The following is an 18,908-nucleotide window of genomic DNA, read 5'->3' as shown; positions in this document are numbered from 1 at the left end:
GTAGAGAAAAGTATGATAACTAGTTTCTGCTGATGAGCCGACTTAAGTGTCATCTTATTCTGATTGACTGAGCATACCTGATCCAGGTAATCAGCAGCACTGAGACCTGGAAAACAGGCAGGATGGTAGAACCTGACCAGGATTAGGTAGCCCTGGTGTATGTGATTGCTGAAGCTAGGGTTACGACGTCATGTGAGAACAGAATCTATCTTTATTTTTACATAGTTAATACGTTTTTCAATACCAAGGCTAAGTTTACTTTTTATGGCGACTTCTTATTTTTTCCTTTCTATTGTTACTTTATCCATCTATCTTTTATCTCCAGTTAGTCCAGTCTGCTGTCTGAAAGGGTTGCTGGAGCCTATCCCAGCTATTTCAGGATATAAGACATTGTGAACCCTGCACAGTGTGCCCATATTTGTATAAACTAAGCCTAAAATTAACCAAGTTTTCTGTTTTATGGCATCCTATGATTTTTCGTTTGTTAAATTTTGCGAGACAAACTTTATATAAGATGACCTCTTCATTTCATGATGTTCTCATAAAACAGGAGTTGTAGAAATGGCGTTGATGGACTATTTACACTAATGTCATATACATTCTCACCGCCATCTGACATGCAAAAAGTACGAACTGCACCATCACACTTTGTCAAGCAATTGTGCTTGGGTTTTATCCACATTTGGATTTTTGAAAAACGTGTCTAGCTAACACAAGTTTGCAATTTAGAACAGATCAAATGAGTGATAATAATGTTAAAAAAACAAGTCAAAATCTGAGGTTCTAAAGTTTTATTACACTGACATCCATGGAGGGACTTTTATGAGTACAGCAATAAACGGCTGTCATTTAGAAATCAAAAAACAGCAACTAAACTGGCTTCAATTAAAATATATGCACATATTTTTAGCATTTTATGAAAAACCTTCTGGGTGTGAGAACAAAAACATAAAAATAAGCACTCAAAAAGAGACAATTCGACCATTAGGCTAAAGTATAGGCACAAAATCATAGTGTCACAAAAAAATCAATAAAGCAAAAAATACATAATTAGTAAATAATTTTCTATTTCCACGCAAACATTCTATTGTGTATTTTTATAGGAGGCTATCAAAGCAGATATTTTTACAAGGCTGTTTCCTTCACCAATGATTCAACTAGCTTGTTTTCTTTTGTCTGTAAATCCTGTTATCTCTGTGCTTTTAAGTTGTCCAACTTCCTTGTGCTTCCATATAAATATCAGTTTTAGCTGCTCTGATCAAATCTTCTTGGTTCTTGACTGCTCAGAGTGTTTTTTACATTTATTTTAAAGAACTGCTGCAACTTTCAACACGCAAAGAGGTATGAATACATTTTGATAAAGAGAATAATTTCACAAGTAAAATAATCTTAAAATTTAAATTTGCATTTGGTTTTTTTGTTATTGTTATTTTACCAGCACCGAAGCCAAGAAATATTCTTTCATTTCTTATATTGTGTAGGTGTTTCAGGCATCTATGATGTGGTGATGTTTCCTGTTTCAACAAGTTTACTAGAATTTTATATTTTTCCTGAAATATCCAACATTAATGAAGCCCTAAGCTACTAAAAAATAACCTATGGTATGAGATGAAGGCAGGTATGCAGAAAAATAATGTAATTTTGAATATATAATCTTGGTTTATTAAACTTTTGTAGAAGGATGACCCAGAGTGGAAAAGTTAATTTACAGAAAAGGAACCACAATTGTGTGATTTTCTGCACTGTCAAGCCAATATTTTAGAAAAGAAAATTGATGCATCCTTGCTACACTGCAAAAACTGAATCCTATAACAATAAAAAGAAAGCGTTTCAAGAAAAATGATCATATTTTCTGTTTTGCAAAAAAAAAATCTTATAAAAAGGTTGTTTAATAATCAAAATAATCTTAGGGTTGAGAAAATATGTCTTAGTGACTATTTTATTTTTATTTTTTTAAGAAGACCATTTTTCTTACCACTGTGGTAAATTCTTGTGAAATGAGTTCTTTGAAAACAATAATTGTTTTTTTTGTGTAAATTATTGCAAACACTACATATGACTGGTGACCTCTTTAGGGTGTATCCCACCTTCTGGTAGCTTGGATCGGCTCCAGCAACCTCGTGACCCATAAGGGGATTTAGCAGGTTCAAAAATAAGGTGGATAAATATTACAAACAAATTAAAGACAAAAATGAGAAACCATACTTAGACATGCAACAGGTTTTAAACAAAATCTTTAACTCCAAAATGTATCTTTGTGTTTATATCATATAATTTCATTTCAGACATGAGGGCATCTTCATTGTCGTTCGTTTTCCTGGCTCTCCTCCTGTCGATGTCCCCCGTTTTGTCATGTCGTATTGGAAACAGCAGCGAGTGTGATTCCGCCAGTTTTGTACCAGGCCACAATCTGGTGGGAGAAGGCTTCGACGTGGTACAGCTGCAACGAAAAGAAGCTCATGTGATCGATGTGAACAAAGTGGGCAAAAAACTTGCTACCAACTGCTGCCCCATGCGGGCCAGGAGAGGAACCTTGCAGGTGACCATCATCCGAGGATGGAACTTGAAAGGGGATTTAATCGGAAGGACCGAAAGGTGAGACTAGGTCAAATCTTAAGTGAGTAATTCATCAGCAATATTAATAAATCCCTTCCCCTTGTGTTTTTCTTTGTTCACAGCTATGCCAAGATGTGGTTTGGTTCCCACTATCGCAGGACTCGCACGATCCGCTCAAATGATCCACGTTGGAACGCTTACTACAATTTGGGCAAGGTCAGTCAACGTCAGTGTTATAAAATGTTCAAACAACATGGCAAAAAAACCTGAATTCCCAATAAATATATATTTTTAAGCTCATTTATGGCTAAAAATGTTTCCGAAATATTTTGTGAATAATAAATGAAAGGATTTCCTTTATATGTTTTAATTAACACAAGTTTAAACAAAAAACTAAATTCTTTATTTGTACAGTACCAGCATATAGCTCTGGTTTAGATACTGTTCTATTTAGCCTTGAGCTAAAATAAATACTAATATAACTTTTAAATAATAACACATCTGTAAAATGTTGTTTTATTTCTTTTTGCATGAAGGTGGACACAAATCCTGGTTTAAAGGTTGAGGTCTGGGATAAAGACGTGAAACATGATGACCTCCTGGGATCATGTGTGAGGTCTGTGTTTAGGGGCACACGCAGATTCACCTGCCCAGCTAAAAAGGGTGGCTTTGAGGTCCAGTACACTCTGACCTGTGACCCTCATCTGACTGGAGACAAGTGTGAACGTTACAAACCATCTCCAAAGTAACACGTTTCCCCAGCTTTCTCTGATTTGATCAAATGTCATAACTGCTTATGTTTTTGTCCTACATGATAGATTTTTGTTAAAAAGAAATCTGACTGTCCTTTTGATCAAAAACCTGACTGCAATATTTAAAAATGGCACTGAAAAAGTCAATGTTATATAAAAGTAATTAGAATAATTTTCAATCATTTCTATGTTGCCACCGTAACCCCACTTCCTGATCACATGTAAACAAAATGTATTATTTGACTCATCTTACGTTCAACTATAAATGTCAAAGATGAATAACATAGATCAACTTCTAAAGAAACTGTTATTTCTGTAGTTTTATTGACTAAACTTGTATTGAACATTAAAAGATGTTACAAAAGAATACAAAAGCTGATTTTCTGTGGAGTTTTTTGAGCCATGTTGTAAAATACAAAAAAATTACAAAGAAAAGTTTTACTACTGTTGACAGCTGTGACAGCCTTTATGCAAACTCAAACTGTTGTTACAGCCATTGTATATCCAGTATTCAACTTTTAGATTTGTCATATTTATGACACTTTGAATGAGGTCTCTTTTTAGAACCGCAATCCTCTTCATCTGTGGAATACATTTTTTAAATGATATAGTACAGGATGGTAATGGTGAACCAACCAGACACTGTAGTGGTGGATAAAGAACAGAGGAAAGTCGTTGTGGTGGATGTGGCAGTGACAAGTGATGGCAATATCAGGTAGAAGGGTTATAAAATACGGAGAAATACCAAAGACTTAAGGAAGAACTGGAGATAGCTTGGAAGGTGAAAAGGATAATGGTGCCCATGCTAATTTGAGCACTTTGGCCGTAACCCCCAAACTAGGGGAGTGGCTAATTTCTAATCAGGTAATCACATGGCTGCAACACAAATGTTTGTAGGCATGTTGATATGGTCAAAACGATCTGCTGCAGTTCAAACTGAGCATCAGAATGGGGAAGAGAGGTGATTCAACTGACTTTGAACGTGGCATGGCTGATCTCCTAGGATTTTTACCCACAACCATCTCTATGATTTGCAGAAAATGGTCCAAAAACTAAAACACATCTGCCTTGTTGATGCTAGAGGTCAGAGGAAAATGGCTACACTGGTTCCTGCTGATAGAAAGACAGCAATAACTTAAAGAACCATTGGTTACAACCAAGGTCTGCAGAATAGCACCTCTGAACGCACAACACGTCCAACCTTGAGGCAGATGGGCCCCTGCAGCAGAAGACCCCACCGGGTGCCACTGCCAAGATACAGGAAAGGTTCAATCTGGTGGTGGTATGGCATGGTGGTACCATGGTGTGGGGGATATTTTGTTGATAAACTTTGGGCCCCTTAGTACCAATTGGGAATGGTTACAACGCCACAGCTGACCTGAATATGGTTGCTGACCATGCCCATCCCTTTATGACAACAGTGTATACCATCTTCTGATGACTATATCCAACAGGATATATTTTATATCCAGTCATAAAGCTGGAATCATCTCAGACTGGTTTCTTGAACATGAGAGTGAGTTCACTGGACTTCAATAGCCTCCACAGTCACCAGATCTAGACCCAATAGAGCATCTTTGGGATGTGGTGGAACAGGAAATTGGCATCATGGATGTGCAGCCAACAAATTTGCAGCAACTGTGTGATGCTGTCATGTCAATATGGAGCAAAGTCTCTCCGGAATGTTTCCACTACCTTGTTGAATCTATGCAATCAAGGATGAAGGCAGTTCTGAAGACAAAAGGGGGTCCAACCCGGTATTAGTGAGGTGTACCAGTGAGTGTATGTCTCAAGCAACTTGTGTTCAACAGCCTGTTGATGAAAGGTGCTCTACATATAAAGTGATTGATTGATTGATTGATTGATTGATTGATTGATTGATTGATTGATTGATTGATTGATTGATTGATTGATTGATTGATAAACCTAAAAGCAAAAAAGGTTGACAGGTAAATTGGCAGTATTAGATTAATCCGAAACAGATCATAATTTTTTACATAAATATTTACATTGTCATTTCTAAAATTCTATAGCCTATTTTGAATTTATCACTGTAATTTTAGACCATCTGTGTTGCATTTTCTTGGAGGGAAACAAGTGTTGATTTCTAACAAGCTACAATATTCGAGTCTAGATTTGGGGTTAAATACAGTAAAAACAAAATAATAATAATAATAATAATAATAATAATAAGATAACCTAAAATTAAACAGGGTGCAATGTAAAATTGGGTTAAGCAGCAAAATCGGGCCAGAATAGACTTGTTTCAAGTTCTTCAGCGGGGCGTCTTGTTTCAAGTTTTAATGAGATGTTCACTCTTACATCTTCAGGAAAACCTTCCTGGCACTAGTTTCCTGTCCATGTAAAAAAAAAAAAAAGAGTTCATGCTCCACCGGCGGACTCTTTCTTCTCATCTTAGAAAATGTCGCAGAACTTTAACGATCTCCAGCCTGGAGGGCGCTGCTCACCTCCTTCTCATCCTCCACTCACTCCCGGCCCAGCGGGGGGAGAGAGACTGGGGCCGACACACACACGCGGATCTAATTTGAGCTGGCACGGCCGCAGCACTGATCTGCGAAGCGCCGCGGAGGAAATGATGGAGCGGGACGCTCGGTGACGCCTCCGCGCGGCGGTGCTTCTGCCCAAGGATTCAGACGGAGTCGTCGAGAGCGAGGAAAGGGGGAATCTCAGGAACCTGCGTGGATTTCAGACCACAAGAGCCTCTGAAAGTGAGATGTCTCAACATTGGAAATGCAGCTCCACACGTACCTGTTGCTGTTTATTATCACAACAGGTGAGCTCACCTTTTACTTTGAAATCACTGCAGGCTGTTGCCATCTTAATTTGAAAAGAAAAAAATATGTTTTTTTTTATTTAATGCTTTTTATTTTAGAGTAAAAACAAAAATATAAGCGTTTTTAAAAACAAAAATAGTAATTAGTTTGCCACGGAAATGACCACAATAATGTGTTTTTATTGTTTATTAGGGTCCAGATCCCTAATAAAATGAATTGAGGTACAGATTGCACTAAACATGCCACTTAGTTAGAAAAATTATCAGCCATCCGCCTTTTATTACTCATGAAACAACAGCCTCGTGCAGTAGAATAAGTTTTCTGTCCAGGAATCTAAATCATTTTTTCCATGGTTAGTGTTCCAGCTCCTCCACATTGTTTGGTTTCCGTGCATGGACCCTGAGCTTCTTCCATAAACTCTCAACAAAACTGAGCTTCTTGGAGGTCACTCCAACACATTCATTTTGATGTCTTTCTAAGGGTTTTTGGGGCCATTTCTGAGGTTTTAGTGGTGTAAACTCTTTAACTTGATTCATTCTATTATATTTTATTCTTAGATCATATGAACTTGAACAAATTATCTATTTTAAGCAACAAAACAGCTTACCCCCAACCACACAGTTGAAAAAGAGGATTTTTTTGGAAAAATACAAACTTCCATTTAGCTATTCTTTGATCACATTTCTGAAGTTCATCGTTGAGTTTCAGATCTTCATGCAATAGTAAAGGACAACCCAAAAACCTATTTGCCCTTCATGTCTGTGATGTGATGTTGTGGAATAACATGGAGGAAATAATCAAAATGAGTCCAAATGTTTTCAATTGAGAATGTTTAAAAAAACTGAAAATTTGAACACTTATAAATTAGAAAACGTATATCCTGCATTTGAAAACAATAAAAAAAAATATCAATCTATCAGTCAATCAATCTCCAGCTTTAACACGCTCTGGACTGTGCAAAAGAGCTTTCCGTGGGTCAAAACTTTTATTACAAACAAAAAGACTTTCCCACAAGAATCTGTACAAAGTCTTGGAATAATGGGTTCAAGGGATAATGATTATCAAAGCACACATTTAAGGGATTTTTGTTTGTCTTTTTTTTCCCTCCAAGATTTTAGAAATGAATTGCTGTTGTGGTTCAGGTTCATTTTAATGAAACTTTTTTTATTTATTTTTTTAACAGTGTCTTACCTTGAGACAGCTTTTGTACTGATGGTCAAACATCTACTAGTTGCAGCTGAAGTTTCCTTCTTACAATGTGACTCAAGAGTTGAGCATAGGGGCTTTAGTGTTTTATTATTTGGGCCTTGGTCATTGTAGCCCTTTTGATCTTTCTTATTAGATTTAAAAACTTTAAATAAATAAAAATTGATTTTATGTAACAAAATTAAAAGAAATGCTTTAATATATGTATTTTTAATGCCTGACATTGACTGATGATTAGGAATGAAGAAAGTACATAGAAAACTTGAAGACGAAACTATTACTCCTCCATAATATTTCCTCTAAAAGTTATATCAGTGATTTATCATTCAAGTCAGTTGGTTATGTGTAGGACTGGCCCATGAGAAACCATGTTCAGTCCCCATAGGGCACGATTAGCTTCATCCAGTGTCCCAAGTCTGGGTCCCCCTGTGCCGGTCCCCAGTCAGGATAAAATGCAGAGTTTTGTCCGGAAAGACATCCGGCATAAAAATCTCTGCCAAACCACCTGCGCTACTGAGTGTAATTTGGCAGAGATTTTGCTTTGGCCATCCCTACAGGGGTTTGCTGAAACGTGAACAACAACAATCAATTATTTCCTCTTTTCGCAGATAAAACTTTGGCCGTGTTGAACCACAGCTGTGGTGGCCATGTCCGTTTGGACCAAGCGCCTGTTGGCCGGGTCATCCTCACCTTACCTGGACTCTTTACTGACACCAGCACCCTTGACCCAGTGAGCGAATCAGCGCTTTCCTTTTGCACCTGGGTGATAGAGATTCCTCCGGGGAGGATGATCCTCTTAACGGTGGAAATCAGCGCACATTTGTCGCTTCGCTGTGCCTGGAACGAGGGTGAGCGGAGTTTACAGAACGGGGAGGCAGTTCTGCTCTCTGGATGTGACGGAGACAAAGCCATCCTCAGAGCATCGGGATTCTCCCCAATCATCGTCAGTCTGGTACACTACGGTGAGGAAACATTCCTCAGTTATCCAGTTTAAACTTGAAAAGTTTCTTGATCACAAGAGTTCAATTTAGCAGCTTTAAATGAATTAGAATCAGAGTTGCTTTAAGTAAAGGTAGTAGAGCAGTAGTGAAACTGTTTGTTGTTTTATAAATCCACATCTCTTATCTCTATCAGCAATGTGTGTTAGAGAAACATTTTGATGTTGTGATTTCCACTGTGACCCTCATCACCTTGGCTGTTTTTGTTTGCATGCTTCTTATGAACCAGTCCAGGAAGATGAAGGGAATGTCTCTGACGTCCACTCAACCCACCAATCAGACCAAGGGACTGCTGGTTTGTCTCAGACAGGACCCACCTACACCAGGACACCCACCATTGCTCTAGAGGTTGTAAAAAACACAGTGGGGAGCAAAGGTTCCCTCCACGAAGGGCCGACAGGGCATTTCAGGCCTCGATCTGAGTCCAGCACCTCTTCTCCTGTTGGGGAGCTGCGGCACAACACCTCAGCCTTGTGGGGACGCCCTGTCGCTGGGAATGCTGATAGGGAAACTCTATATCTTCCTGAGGAAAAAGCAAACAATGGGGCGGAAACATCTGGAGCTGCTCGTGATGCCAAAACACGCCCGTACTTTCAGGATACGGCGAAGCCAAGCGCCTCACTAAAAAGGGTTAATGCTGAAACTGAGATGTCACGGACCAGTGCTGCCTCCCCCAGCTCTACGGCACCCCTTACCACTGATTTGGAAGCTTCTAAACGCACAGAAAAAAGTGTGACTGCACAAACAGCCTCCCACTCCTCTCTCTCTTTTCCCCCCGAGAATCAGACGCAGGAGGGCGAACTCGCCATAATTGTACATGGCGGCGCTGCTGGTGGGACACCTGGAGATAAACAGTCTTTTTCCTGGAGAAGCCAGCGAAGCACAGACCGGCTCAATTACCATCTGACTTCCACCGCCACCTCCGACCTCTTAAAATCCTCCTCCGCCGCACCTCCACACTCAAGCAGTGCAAACGCTGACACCGAACCCACTTCATCATTATCCTCACCCACCGCCCACATCCCACAGCGCAGCCCTGCTGTTGGTGCCGCGGAGGCTGCTGCAGGTCATCCACGCGCAAACCGCAGTGACTCACTTGCATCCTCTGCGTCTGCTGTTGCTCATCCAACTACAGTTGAATTTAAAAGCAAACACATGCAGCAAACCCTTACCCCTTTTGGTGCCACAAGCTCTCCTGAAAGCACTGATGGTCTGGTTTTTAGGTCGGCACAAAAAGAGGACAAAGACACACAGACAGAAAGTCCTGAAAAAATGTCAGTTTTTCCACATGTGACCACAGAAATAACCTCCACTCTGCCTGGTGGTATGAAGGATGGACAGACTTCTGCTTTTACTGGCTCTTTATCTGTAACAGCAGCACAAGCGACAAAAGTCCAGAACTTGACTTCAGCAGAGACCACCGGAGAGCCTTCTACTTACACTGTGTTTCATGACAGTACGCCCACAGGTTGGTTGCTGTCCAGCTTGACCACAGACTCCTCCACACCTCCCTACACACTCCAACCACACTCTGAGCTTTCTGTCGACAATCAGAAAGCTGTCATCTCCTCTGTGAGTGAATCCTACATCCACACAATCCACCAGAGACCTTCACCATCAGGTTCTCACAGCCGCCAGCTTCTCCCAACTCCCACTAGCATCTCTCCTACGTTCGAACAAACCCAGCGTGTCGCTGCTTCTGCTTACACCACTGCTGCCTCACCTGCAGGATCAGACATAGAGGAAGAGGGTGAGTTTAGGTCACGGTCTCCCACAGCTCAACCGCTGAGCCGTTTCACACACACAGCCTCTGCTGGGACCTCCACACCCACACAGAGCTCCACCAGCAGTCCGATGTTCTTCATTGTGCCCAATCAGCCAGTATCCATCAGAGGTAACATGCATACTAACTTGTAGGAGTTTGTTTCTATGAGTTCAAATGTGTTGGAATAGAAGGAACTTCTTGATTCTGTTCAGAGGACTCAGTTGAGCTGCTGCTTCAGATCATCGTGGAAGAGGCTAAATCTGCTTTAGAAGCTGGTTTGGAGGAAGACACAGCAGTCTGGGTGAGGCGACTGCACACAAAACACAAACAATCCCTGTTCAGGTTTGCACTGTCACCTTTTTTTCGAACGTCCTCACTTTCCTGATTTTTAGATGGAGCCATATCTGCAGAGAGCTCCGGGCTTCAGCAAGCTGCTGGGAGTCTGGAGCAGGTGAGGCAATTTAGAGGAAACTTTTCCCGTAGATCCCAAAAAAATGGAATTATGTTTTCTTGACATTAAGATGTTAAATGTTGGTTGTCGATACCTTTACCAGGAAAACACTCTGAATTCTGCCAGTATCAGTATTTTAGCACATTTAATCTGAAAATACAGTCCCTGGCTATGTTGCAGTTCACCGTTTGCGGTCTTGCTATTCTGCAGATTTTTACAGTGAGATTTGCATGCTTTTTATTTTTAACTGCGGATTGAATTTTTGATTGGCTGTAAAACATTGTCAATCAATCTCATCGGTGTCGTGTCTCCTATACAGAATACATCTATGGCGTTTCATATGGCGTTTCATCTCTGCCATAAAGCGAAAGGGCGTAATAAAAACATCTTTGTTTCATTCTATAATACTGGACTTGAATTTCTATGAAGGTTTGAACTTTGAGAGTTTAAACAAGAGAGGTTGTGTAAAAATGTTGATGTCTGTCTGAGAAAAGTGTGTAAAATGTGTAGTGAGGGGTTTTATAGCCTTTAAACATTTATAATATTTGTAAAAGAAAACAACAAACACTTCACAGATTTCAACTATTGTAGATTATTTTAAGAACCCAACTCTCATGAATAAAAACCCAAAGTTCTAGTTGTTCAGCTAAGATTAAAAAAAATAAGACAACTCAAATCCTTCAAATGATTGAAAATATTTGTTTTGTTTCTGTTGTTTCAGTGGCCATGCAGTACAGAGTCTGGTGGCTTTTAAGACCAGAGGGGTGCTGCAGTGGCTCAACATGACTGGATCTGCTTCACTGCTGGAACGCACAGGACTGGCTCAGGCTGTTCGTGAAGGGAAGACATTCAGATCATCCAGGGTTACAAACATCACTATTGGAGGTGAGCCTAAAGGGTGATAACCACTCTCACTCTTCTAGCCTTCTCTGCCTCTTAACCCTTGCAAACGAGGACTAACAGATGCGTCTTGAAGTGAGAAAAAGTAAAGACAAGACTCAAGAGTCAAGAGTTTCTTCATTCTTAACCCAACAGGCCCAAAGAGTCTGGTAAATAATGTGTTAAAAATCAACAAACCTAAAAAGCACTAGAGGTGTTGGTGATAAATTTTCTTCCGGTCTTCAAATAACAATTTTTGATGTTTTTATTCATTTGTGAAACAAGCTTGAGAAAGTTACAATCACTTCTGTTTAATGTTTGAATATATGTAAGGACGTCAGGCTTTTATGTAAAACTGCAGTAACATTAATTAAGTATTTGGATCTTAGAGAAAGCATTTTTAGGATGGAAAAAATAACAAATGTGCTTCTGTAGAACTGTATTTTTACACTTTAAAACCCTTAAAAAACCAGAATAGAAATTCTTTCCTCCCTGTTTTTGTTCTGAATGTAACGGTAGATGGTTAGGGGGTAGAAATTCATCAAAAGTGTGAAATTCCAAACCATAACTGCATGAAATGAAGGTTGTTTTTGTTTTTTTCCCCATGTTTTCATCCGCATCTCTCCTCGACCTCTTGTCATCTCGTAGTTTCTGGGTCTACTGTCTGATCCAACAGAAGAATAGTTTGAGAATTCCAATCCTAATGTTGTTACTTTATTCCTGCAGCTGCAGGCAGACTCTTGTAAACAACCAAGTTTAGTAATTCAATGAACCTCACAATCAACTTAGCAAAAATCTGATTATTACTGGTTCACTCCTGTACCAATTTAGACACCAAGATGTGAGATTACTGGCTTCACATTTGCAGCATCCAACCTAATAAAATGATGTAGATCAAAGTCGTTTCTTTTGTTGTTTTTGTGAAAAGTTAGCACATTTACTGCGGTATTAGGTATGGATGATCAAATTACAAAAAATCCATCTGATCAACAATCTTACAGCTTTGATTTTTGAAGAAAAACAGTTTTTCAGCTAGATTTACAAGTGAAATTCCAGGTGACATATTTGGAATAGAATCAACTGCTTATCAGTGATTCACAATGAAATCATAGACCCAATTATCTCTAAAATCACCCCAAGGGTTCTGTGTTTTTAACATGTTTTGTGTGATTTTTCTGATGGGGGACATTTATATTTTTCTCTTTATCATCTTTGTGTATCAGGACTCCAGGGGGATGTGTGTGGCTGGTTACTGCAGTGCCCTGAAGGCTACAAATGTGTGCTTCAGCCTGGCTCAACAAACTATAGCTGCTCCTCTGTCTGCCACTTTGACCACTGCCACCATCATGGCATCTGCACACATCATCCAGATCAACTTCCTGTCTGCCGGTATTGTTAGTTTACAATAGAACAATCAGTCCAAAACGAAAAACCCGGTGAAAAACACGAGTTTTTGTTTGTCTTAGTTGTCTTGTAGGCGATGACTTCTGGTATATGGGTCAAAGGTGTGATACAAAGATGACTCGAGCGAGGCTTGTGAGTGCGTGTCTGGCCATCTTGCTCATCGCAGTGATCGTCATCGGCACATTGGCCTACGTGGCTGTTCGGCGCTATCGAGACATTCTGATCCAGGCCAAAGTGGACCAGACCCGCAGCAGGTACCGACAGCTCTGTCACGCACACGACCAATGACAGCTGCGGTGTTTCAATAAACCAAATAGGGGGTAACGGAACAAGTTCAAATTCGTTTGTATATAATGTAACATTAAAATAACACATTTTATATGATAAAGCCCAATATGTGAGCAAAAAACATCAAGTTCTTAAATCAGATGTTTTGAAGAAGCCTGCATGCATCCAAAAAAGGAGACATATGATCAGCGCCACCAGTTATTGGTCACTAGATGTCTCTGTAAGCCAGTCAGAGTGGGATGCAGGATATGTGTGTTTGTTGCATGGTTTATGTCACAGAATTGGGACGTGTGTTGTGGTCTAACCATTATCAAAATTAACTCTGTTAATATTTTGTAATAAATCTGCATTCATATATTTGGAATGAACATTTTTTAAATAACGTTAGAATACTTTTAATCCAAATGTCCAAAGCCTGACAAAAATGGTCCCCTTTTGGATGTTATTGGTCATCTGCTCAAACATGAGGGCAGCCACTGAAAATATCAATCTCAAAGCTAAACTAGCTGTCATTTTAATTTACAGTGGACCTAAAACTCACATTCAACAAGTTCGACCAGCTGGACTGAGATTCTGCTTGTGTGAATGTGTTTGGTGCCTAAATGTGTTTGTTCACAGTTTGAGTTCAAAACAGGACAGACTTTTAGAGGTGAACCTCCTCAAATGTAGGAAATGAGAGTTTCCAGACAAAATTGGATTCCTGAGATTGTAAAAGATTATTGGCAGAAAACATCCAGAAGCTAACAGCTGCTTCATGCTGACTGAGAACAAAGACATCTGGTAGGCAGTGAATGCAGATGCAGTAGGGTTGTACTTCAGAATAACTGCGCATAAAAATGTATATGCTTAATCAACGCAGACAGAGGAGGAGCAGTTTAAATAAAATGTTTAAATAAAAGCTGACTGTTGATGTTTAAAGGGATAGAAATGAATTCTGATCATTCATATTCCTGCGAAGTGCTCTGAAAGGTGCATTCATAGCTACTTTCACTGTAAACATTTTTCCCCCAGAAGGTCTCATAACCTAAATCATGTGTTGTTGAATCTTTCATATTTGATTTTGTGATGCAGCATTTTACCTGCAGCAACACAGATCAACCCAGTTATTGGTCAGTTTTCATAAAGTTGTGTTTTATTTATACCATCCAGACTGTTTTACTGTGTGTTTTTTTTGCTAGAGGACTTTTGGAGTTAGCCTGAGTCTCCACAGTGTTCAAACTCTTCCATTCTCTTCCTCATCAACTTGTGATGTTTTAATAGACTCAAGTTGACAGCGAGCGCTCTCGCCACACAAGGAGAAGGCCCTAGTTTGAAACCTGGCTGGAACCTCTCCGTGTGGACTTGCCATGTTCTCCTCGTACATGTATGGGTTTTCTCTGGGCACTCTTGCTTCCTCCTACAGTCCAAAACATGCTTCAGAGGTTAATTGGTCATTCAAAATTGTCCCTAGGTGAGAGTGTGAGTGTGTGGCCCTGCAACCTGTTGAGGTTGTATCCCACCTTCACCCAAGCATTCCCGTGACCCCAAAAGGAATTCAGCAGGTTCGGATGGATGGATGGATGGATGGATGGATGGATGGATGACAGTGTAGCAGTACTTTGGTTAGAAGTGTTTTTAAATTAAGTTAAAAAGTATTAAGTTTACAGTTTAGTTTTAACAAGATTTGCTCCACTGAAGCATGTGCTTGATGTTAAGTGATGTTAAATGCAACGTTTTTACAACATCACTACAGCAACTAATGAATACTGTTTTCAGAGATATTTTATTTATTTAAGTGGTGTTTCTGATAGAAAAACATTGGGTGGTTTATGGTAATCTTACATAACAAACACTGCATGCTTGTGAAAGGAGTCAACTTCCGGAAATGCCTTTTTGAATTATGAGCTAAATTTGTTTTTCGTTTCTGTATGAAGCCCTCACTGGCACAAAGCATTCACTGTGTAATATAGTAAGTTCATTCATGAAGTATGATCTCATCAACAGCAGCAGAGCCAACCCCACCCTTCCCTGTTTCTGTGGAGCTTTTTGTTCATCACTAAAACTCTCACAAACTTTGTCAATACTTTATCAGGAAAAACAGCCTCAGTAAAAGGGAGGAAGTGTCATCACAGAAGCTCAACACCTTTTACAAAGTTGTTTTTCTTTTTTCCATAGCTGTAAGAGTCTTAGACTGCTGTTAAAAAAATAAAATAAGCAGAGGTTTGTGTGGTCAAAGTCTGGTGCTAAACGGCATGGTACGTTTGTGCAGCTATCGCAGGTTCAACCATTTTGACGAGCTGTCCGGCCGCTTCTGGTTGCGTTCGTGGGCGGGATCTGCAGATTCCCTGGACAATCTCGGCTTCACTCGCTCGGATGATGTGCTGCATCTGCGGGCGCGCGACCACCCCTGTTGTTTTCATGACGACACGCTGTCCCTGCCTTCCACCTGTCCCAGTCATGGAGCACACATTAACACCATCTACCCACACAGGTGAGAACCACAAACACTGTGCTCCCCTACATACTCTGTGTTTTTATCTTGTCAGTAATAGTTTGGCTCTGACTTAAATATGTGATTATTATTTGAAAAGACTGGACTGGGTTTTATAGTTCTTTCGACCACAAATTCCCTCAGAAAATATTGTATCAACAAAAGTTTACAAACTGTAAATCTGCATCCACTTTTGGTTATACTGTATTAATGGTGGTATCCTGTGGAGGGTGCTCTGGGAGTATAGGGGTCCGGGGAGCCTTACTGAGGGCTGTCCGGTCTCTGTATGACCAGAGCAAGAGCTTGGTTCGCATAGCCGGCAGTAAATCAGACCTGTTTCCCGGTCCACGTTGGACTCCAGCAGGGCTGCCCTTTATCACCGGTTCTGTTCATGGTTTTTATGGACAGAATTTCTAGGTGCAGCCAGGGGCCGGAGGGGGTCTGGTCTACAGACCACAGGATTTCCTCTCTGCTCTTCTCAGATGATGTTTTCCTGTTGGCTTCATCGAGCCAGGACCTCCAGCGTGCATTGGGGCAGTTTGCGGTTATGTGAAGCGGTTAGGATGAGGGTCAGCACCGCTAAATCTGAGGCCATGGTTCGCGACCGGAGAAAGGTAGTTTGCCATCTCTCAGTGGGTGGAGTGTCCCTGCCCCAGGTGGAGGAGTTTAAATATCTTGGGGTCTTGTTCGCGAGTGAGGGAAGACCAAAGCGTGAGATTGACAGGTGAATCGGAGCAGCATCCGTAATTATGTGGTCGCTGGATCGATCTCTCTCAATTTTGATCTTTGTTCCAATACTCACCTATGGTCCTGAGCTCTGGGTCATGACTGAAAGAATGAGGTCCCGAATACAAGCGGCTGAAATAGGGTGGCTGGGGGCCCGCGGAGAGCTCGGAGTAGAACCGCTTCTCCTCCACATCGAAAGGAGCCAGTTGAGGCGGCTTGGGCATCTAGTCCGGATGCCTCCTGGACGCCTCCCTGGAGAGGTGTTCCGGGGACGTCCCACTGGCCGGAGGCCCCAGGGAAGATCCAGGACACGCTAGAGAGACTACGTCTGTTGGCTGGCCTGGGAACGTCTCAGGGTCCACCCAGAGGAGCTGGAGGAAGTGGCCAGGGCAAGGGAAGTCTGGGCATCTTTGCTTAGACTGCTGCCCCTGTGACCCGGTCCCGGATAAGTGAATGGATGGATGCATTAATGAACAAGGCTGGAATATTGAATGAGAACTTTCACCAACATCAGGAGTAAATTATTTACGGTAATTCTTTTTTTCTTTTTTTCTCTCTCGCTGTGTTGGCCTATCCGTTGCCACACACAAATTTTAATCTACAGAAACTAGTTGAACTTTTAAATGGCAAAAACCTTGGCAAGTTGGAGGACAAGTATAAAACTATGAAGATAACAGGAATAATCCATGTTTGTGTACTTTTGTGCTAGGAAAAAAGGGAAAAATTACAGAAACTGTGTGATAATGCAGACTTTATCAGAGCAGTCTGTCTTAAATTGGAGGCATCAAGGTGAGACTCTGTCCTTTGCAATAACTACATATCATCTCTAAGCAAAAAAGGTATAAATCAAATACAGATTTTTTTTGCATTTATGTAATCTTCAACTAAAGAGAAAATGTAATTTTCCTTAAAGACCCATTCCAAAGAAAATAGTGTTTTTAACATGTTCCTGACACATTTTTCTCATGATGGAGGACACCCTTTAAATTATATATATATAATAATAATAATTAACATATATATATATATATATACCGGTAATTTAAAGGGTATAAAATGCAAAATCAACTTTTTGAGCGTTTAAGTGTATTATAATGTTAATTCCTCACAAAAAAAAAACCTCAAAGCAGTACTTTGCTCCAGTCACACATTTCTTAGCATTCCCCTAAAACCCTGCTCTCTGAGAGCCTGCCCCTCCAGATCAACGAAAACGAGTGGGCTCTCACATTGTGACGTAGATAAGTGAGAAACAAGCACTTCCAGGACAAGTCTGCGCTGCCAGTACAGCCCCCAAGCTAACACACACACTTTGGATATAGTTTATTCTGAAAGACTTAAAAAAAGCAGGATGTTGGCCATTTAAGATTTAAAATGCCTTTCTGTATATTTCTTAATTCCAATTATTGTGAATCAGTAGCAGAGGGAAAAAATGCTTTTGGAATAAGCTCTCAGTTGTGACGTAGCTCCTGTGATTGGCGGGCTAAAGTCTCCCAGCTCCGCTCCATTCGGATGCATCCACTTGTAGACAAACAGATCCGCTTACGTCTTTGTTTTCCTCATCTGAGCTGGCGTCTGGCTTAAAACTGTACGACTGGATAGCTCCAAAAAAAAAATTCAAACTGCCAAGGTAAGTTTGAGGTTGTGAGGGGCTGTAAGCTAGCAGGAGAGAGTACAAACAAAGGGATGATGGAAAATAAGTGGAGGCCTTCTTCGACACCAACAGTAATGTTTTGATTTTGCTTAAAAACGGCACAATCATAATTAAACCACTGGAAACGCTCTACAATAGATCAAAAGATGATCGAAGTGAGCCTTATTTAATAATTATTAAATTGAATTTTTTTGTTAACATTGTATTTGCTCTATAGTTCCCAGTATGGTTGGCGGGGGAGTGGGGTGAGCATGGGAGATGGCGTGTTGGACTCAGGAAAAGCCAGTGACCTGTCTGTCTGTAGCTGGCCCGTAGAACCCATTCACTGGACTCCATTTCCGCTTCTGCAGCAGCTCGCTTCCCACCGGACTCCAGCAGTAAGTGTGAGACTTTAGATCCAGATGTGAGAAAACTCTGAATATGGCTTCAAAATCCTTTGTTCTTCCCTCTTCAAAGCAGGTCCGGGTGTCACGTCCACGTTCCTACTGTGAAGGCATGGAGCTGGTAGACATGGGGAAAAGCTGGACAGCATGATCCCCTCATGGAATAGACCAATTTGAGCTCAAATTATTGAAATGTAGATAAAATATTAATGTTTTGATAAAATAAAAATAAAGCAGTTCCTATATGTGTGGGTGTATGGGTGGGTATTTGTAAAATCTGATGCTAGAACATTGTTCCAGTTGTCTAAATGCTAGATTTGTGTTGTTTAAACCTTTCTTTGTGACAAGTAAATTGAAATAAAGGGCAAAATATGAATTTTACTTTGGCTTGAACATTGTAAGACTTTTTCTTGTATTTACGTGCAAAAAATTAATGAAAATAAAGAGTTTTAAGATGAAAACTTGACATATTGTGGTAAAAACTGTAAATGGCAGTTTTTAGTTCCTACCAAAAATTGAACAAAAATTTTCTAATGACCAAATGTTTTGTCACATCTGGACCTTGAAGAAGCTTAATAGACGAA

General features: G+C 40.4%; 2 protein-coding genes across 3 annotated transcripts; both read left to right on the top strand.

Moving 5' to 3' along the window:
* The first annotated feature begins 1,240 nt into the window (after nucleotides 1–1,240).
* LOC105358604 (perforin-1-like) lies at nucleotides 1,241–3,682 on the top strand. Its single transcript, XM_023958502.1, has 4 exons — nucleotides 1,241–1,341; nucleotides 2,286–2,595; nucleotides 2,679–2,772; nucleotides 3,093–3,682. The coding sequence occupies exons 2-4, from the start codon at nucleotides 2,288–2,290 to the stop codon at nucleotides 3,303–3,305; spliced, it is 615 nt and encodes a 204-aa protein (XP_023814270.1). The 5' UTR covers nucleotides 1,241–1,341; nucleotides 2,286–2,287; the 3' UTR covers nucleotides 3,306–3,682.
* A 2,042-nt stretch (nucleotides 3,683–5,724) lies between these two features.
* Nucleotides 5,725–18,790, top strand: LOC105354428. Of its 2 annotated transcripts, none has more exons than XM_023958497.1 (11): nucleotides 5,725–6,102; nucleotides 7,918–8,271; nucleotides 8,537–10,201; nucleotides 10,285–10,373; nucleotides 10,465–10,523; nucleotides 11,245–11,408; nucleotides 12,626–12,791; nucleotides 12,869–13,060; nucleotides 15,343–15,564; nucleotides 18,159–18,318; nucleotides 18,401–18,790. In XM_023958497.1, exons 1-11 carry the CDS (start codon nucleotides 6,060–6,062, stop codon nucleotides 18,473–18,475), a joined length of 3,189 nt encoding a protein of 1,062 aa, XP_023814265.1. In that variant the 5' UTR covers nucleotides 5,725–6,059; the 3' UTR covers nucleotides 18,476–18,790. The 2 variants fall into 2 exon arrangements, with proteins under 2 accessions (XP_023814265.1, XP_023814261.1); XM_023958493.1 differs by having other exon boundaries at nucleotides 5,727–6,102; nucleotides 18,398–18,790.
* The last annotated feature ends 118 nt before the right edge of the window (nucleotides 18,791–18,908 follow it).

Source organism: Oryzias latipes, chromosome 1 (genome assembly GCF_002234675.1).
Source record: "Oryzias latipes chromosome 1, ASM223467v1".
NCBI lineage: Eukaryota > Metazoa > Chordata > Actinopteri > Beloniformes > Adrianichthyidae > Oryzias > Oryzias latipes.
This window is presented reverse-complemented; position numbering and strand designations above follow the sequence as displayed.

Bases quoted from the DNA above. Each gene is read 5' to 3' on its own strand.
- LOC105354428 (XM_023958493.1), top strand. From the start codon at position 6,060: ATGCAGCTCCACACGTACCTGTTGCTGTTTATTATCACAACAG. The intron at 11,409-12,625 runs GTGAGCCTAAAG...TTTGTGTATCAG, and splicing joins TACAAACATCACTATTGGAG to GACTCCAGGGGGATGTGTGT. The intron at 13,061-15,342 runs GTACCGACAGCT...ACGTTTGTGCAG, and splicing joins GTGGACCAGACCCGCAGCAG to CTATCGCAGGTTCAACCATT.
- LOC105358604 (XM_023958502.1), top strand. From the start codon at position 2,288: ATGAGGGCATCTTCATTGTCGTTCGTTTTCCTGGCTCTCCTCCTGTCG. The intron at 2,596-2,678 runs GTGAGACTAGGT...CTTTGTTCACAG, and splicing joins TTAATCGGAAGGACCGAAAG to CTATGCCAAGATGTGGTTTG. The intron at 2,773-3,092 runs GTCAGTCAACGT...TTTTGCATGAAG, and splicing joins CTTACTACAATTTGGGCAAG to GTGGACACAAATCCTGGTTT.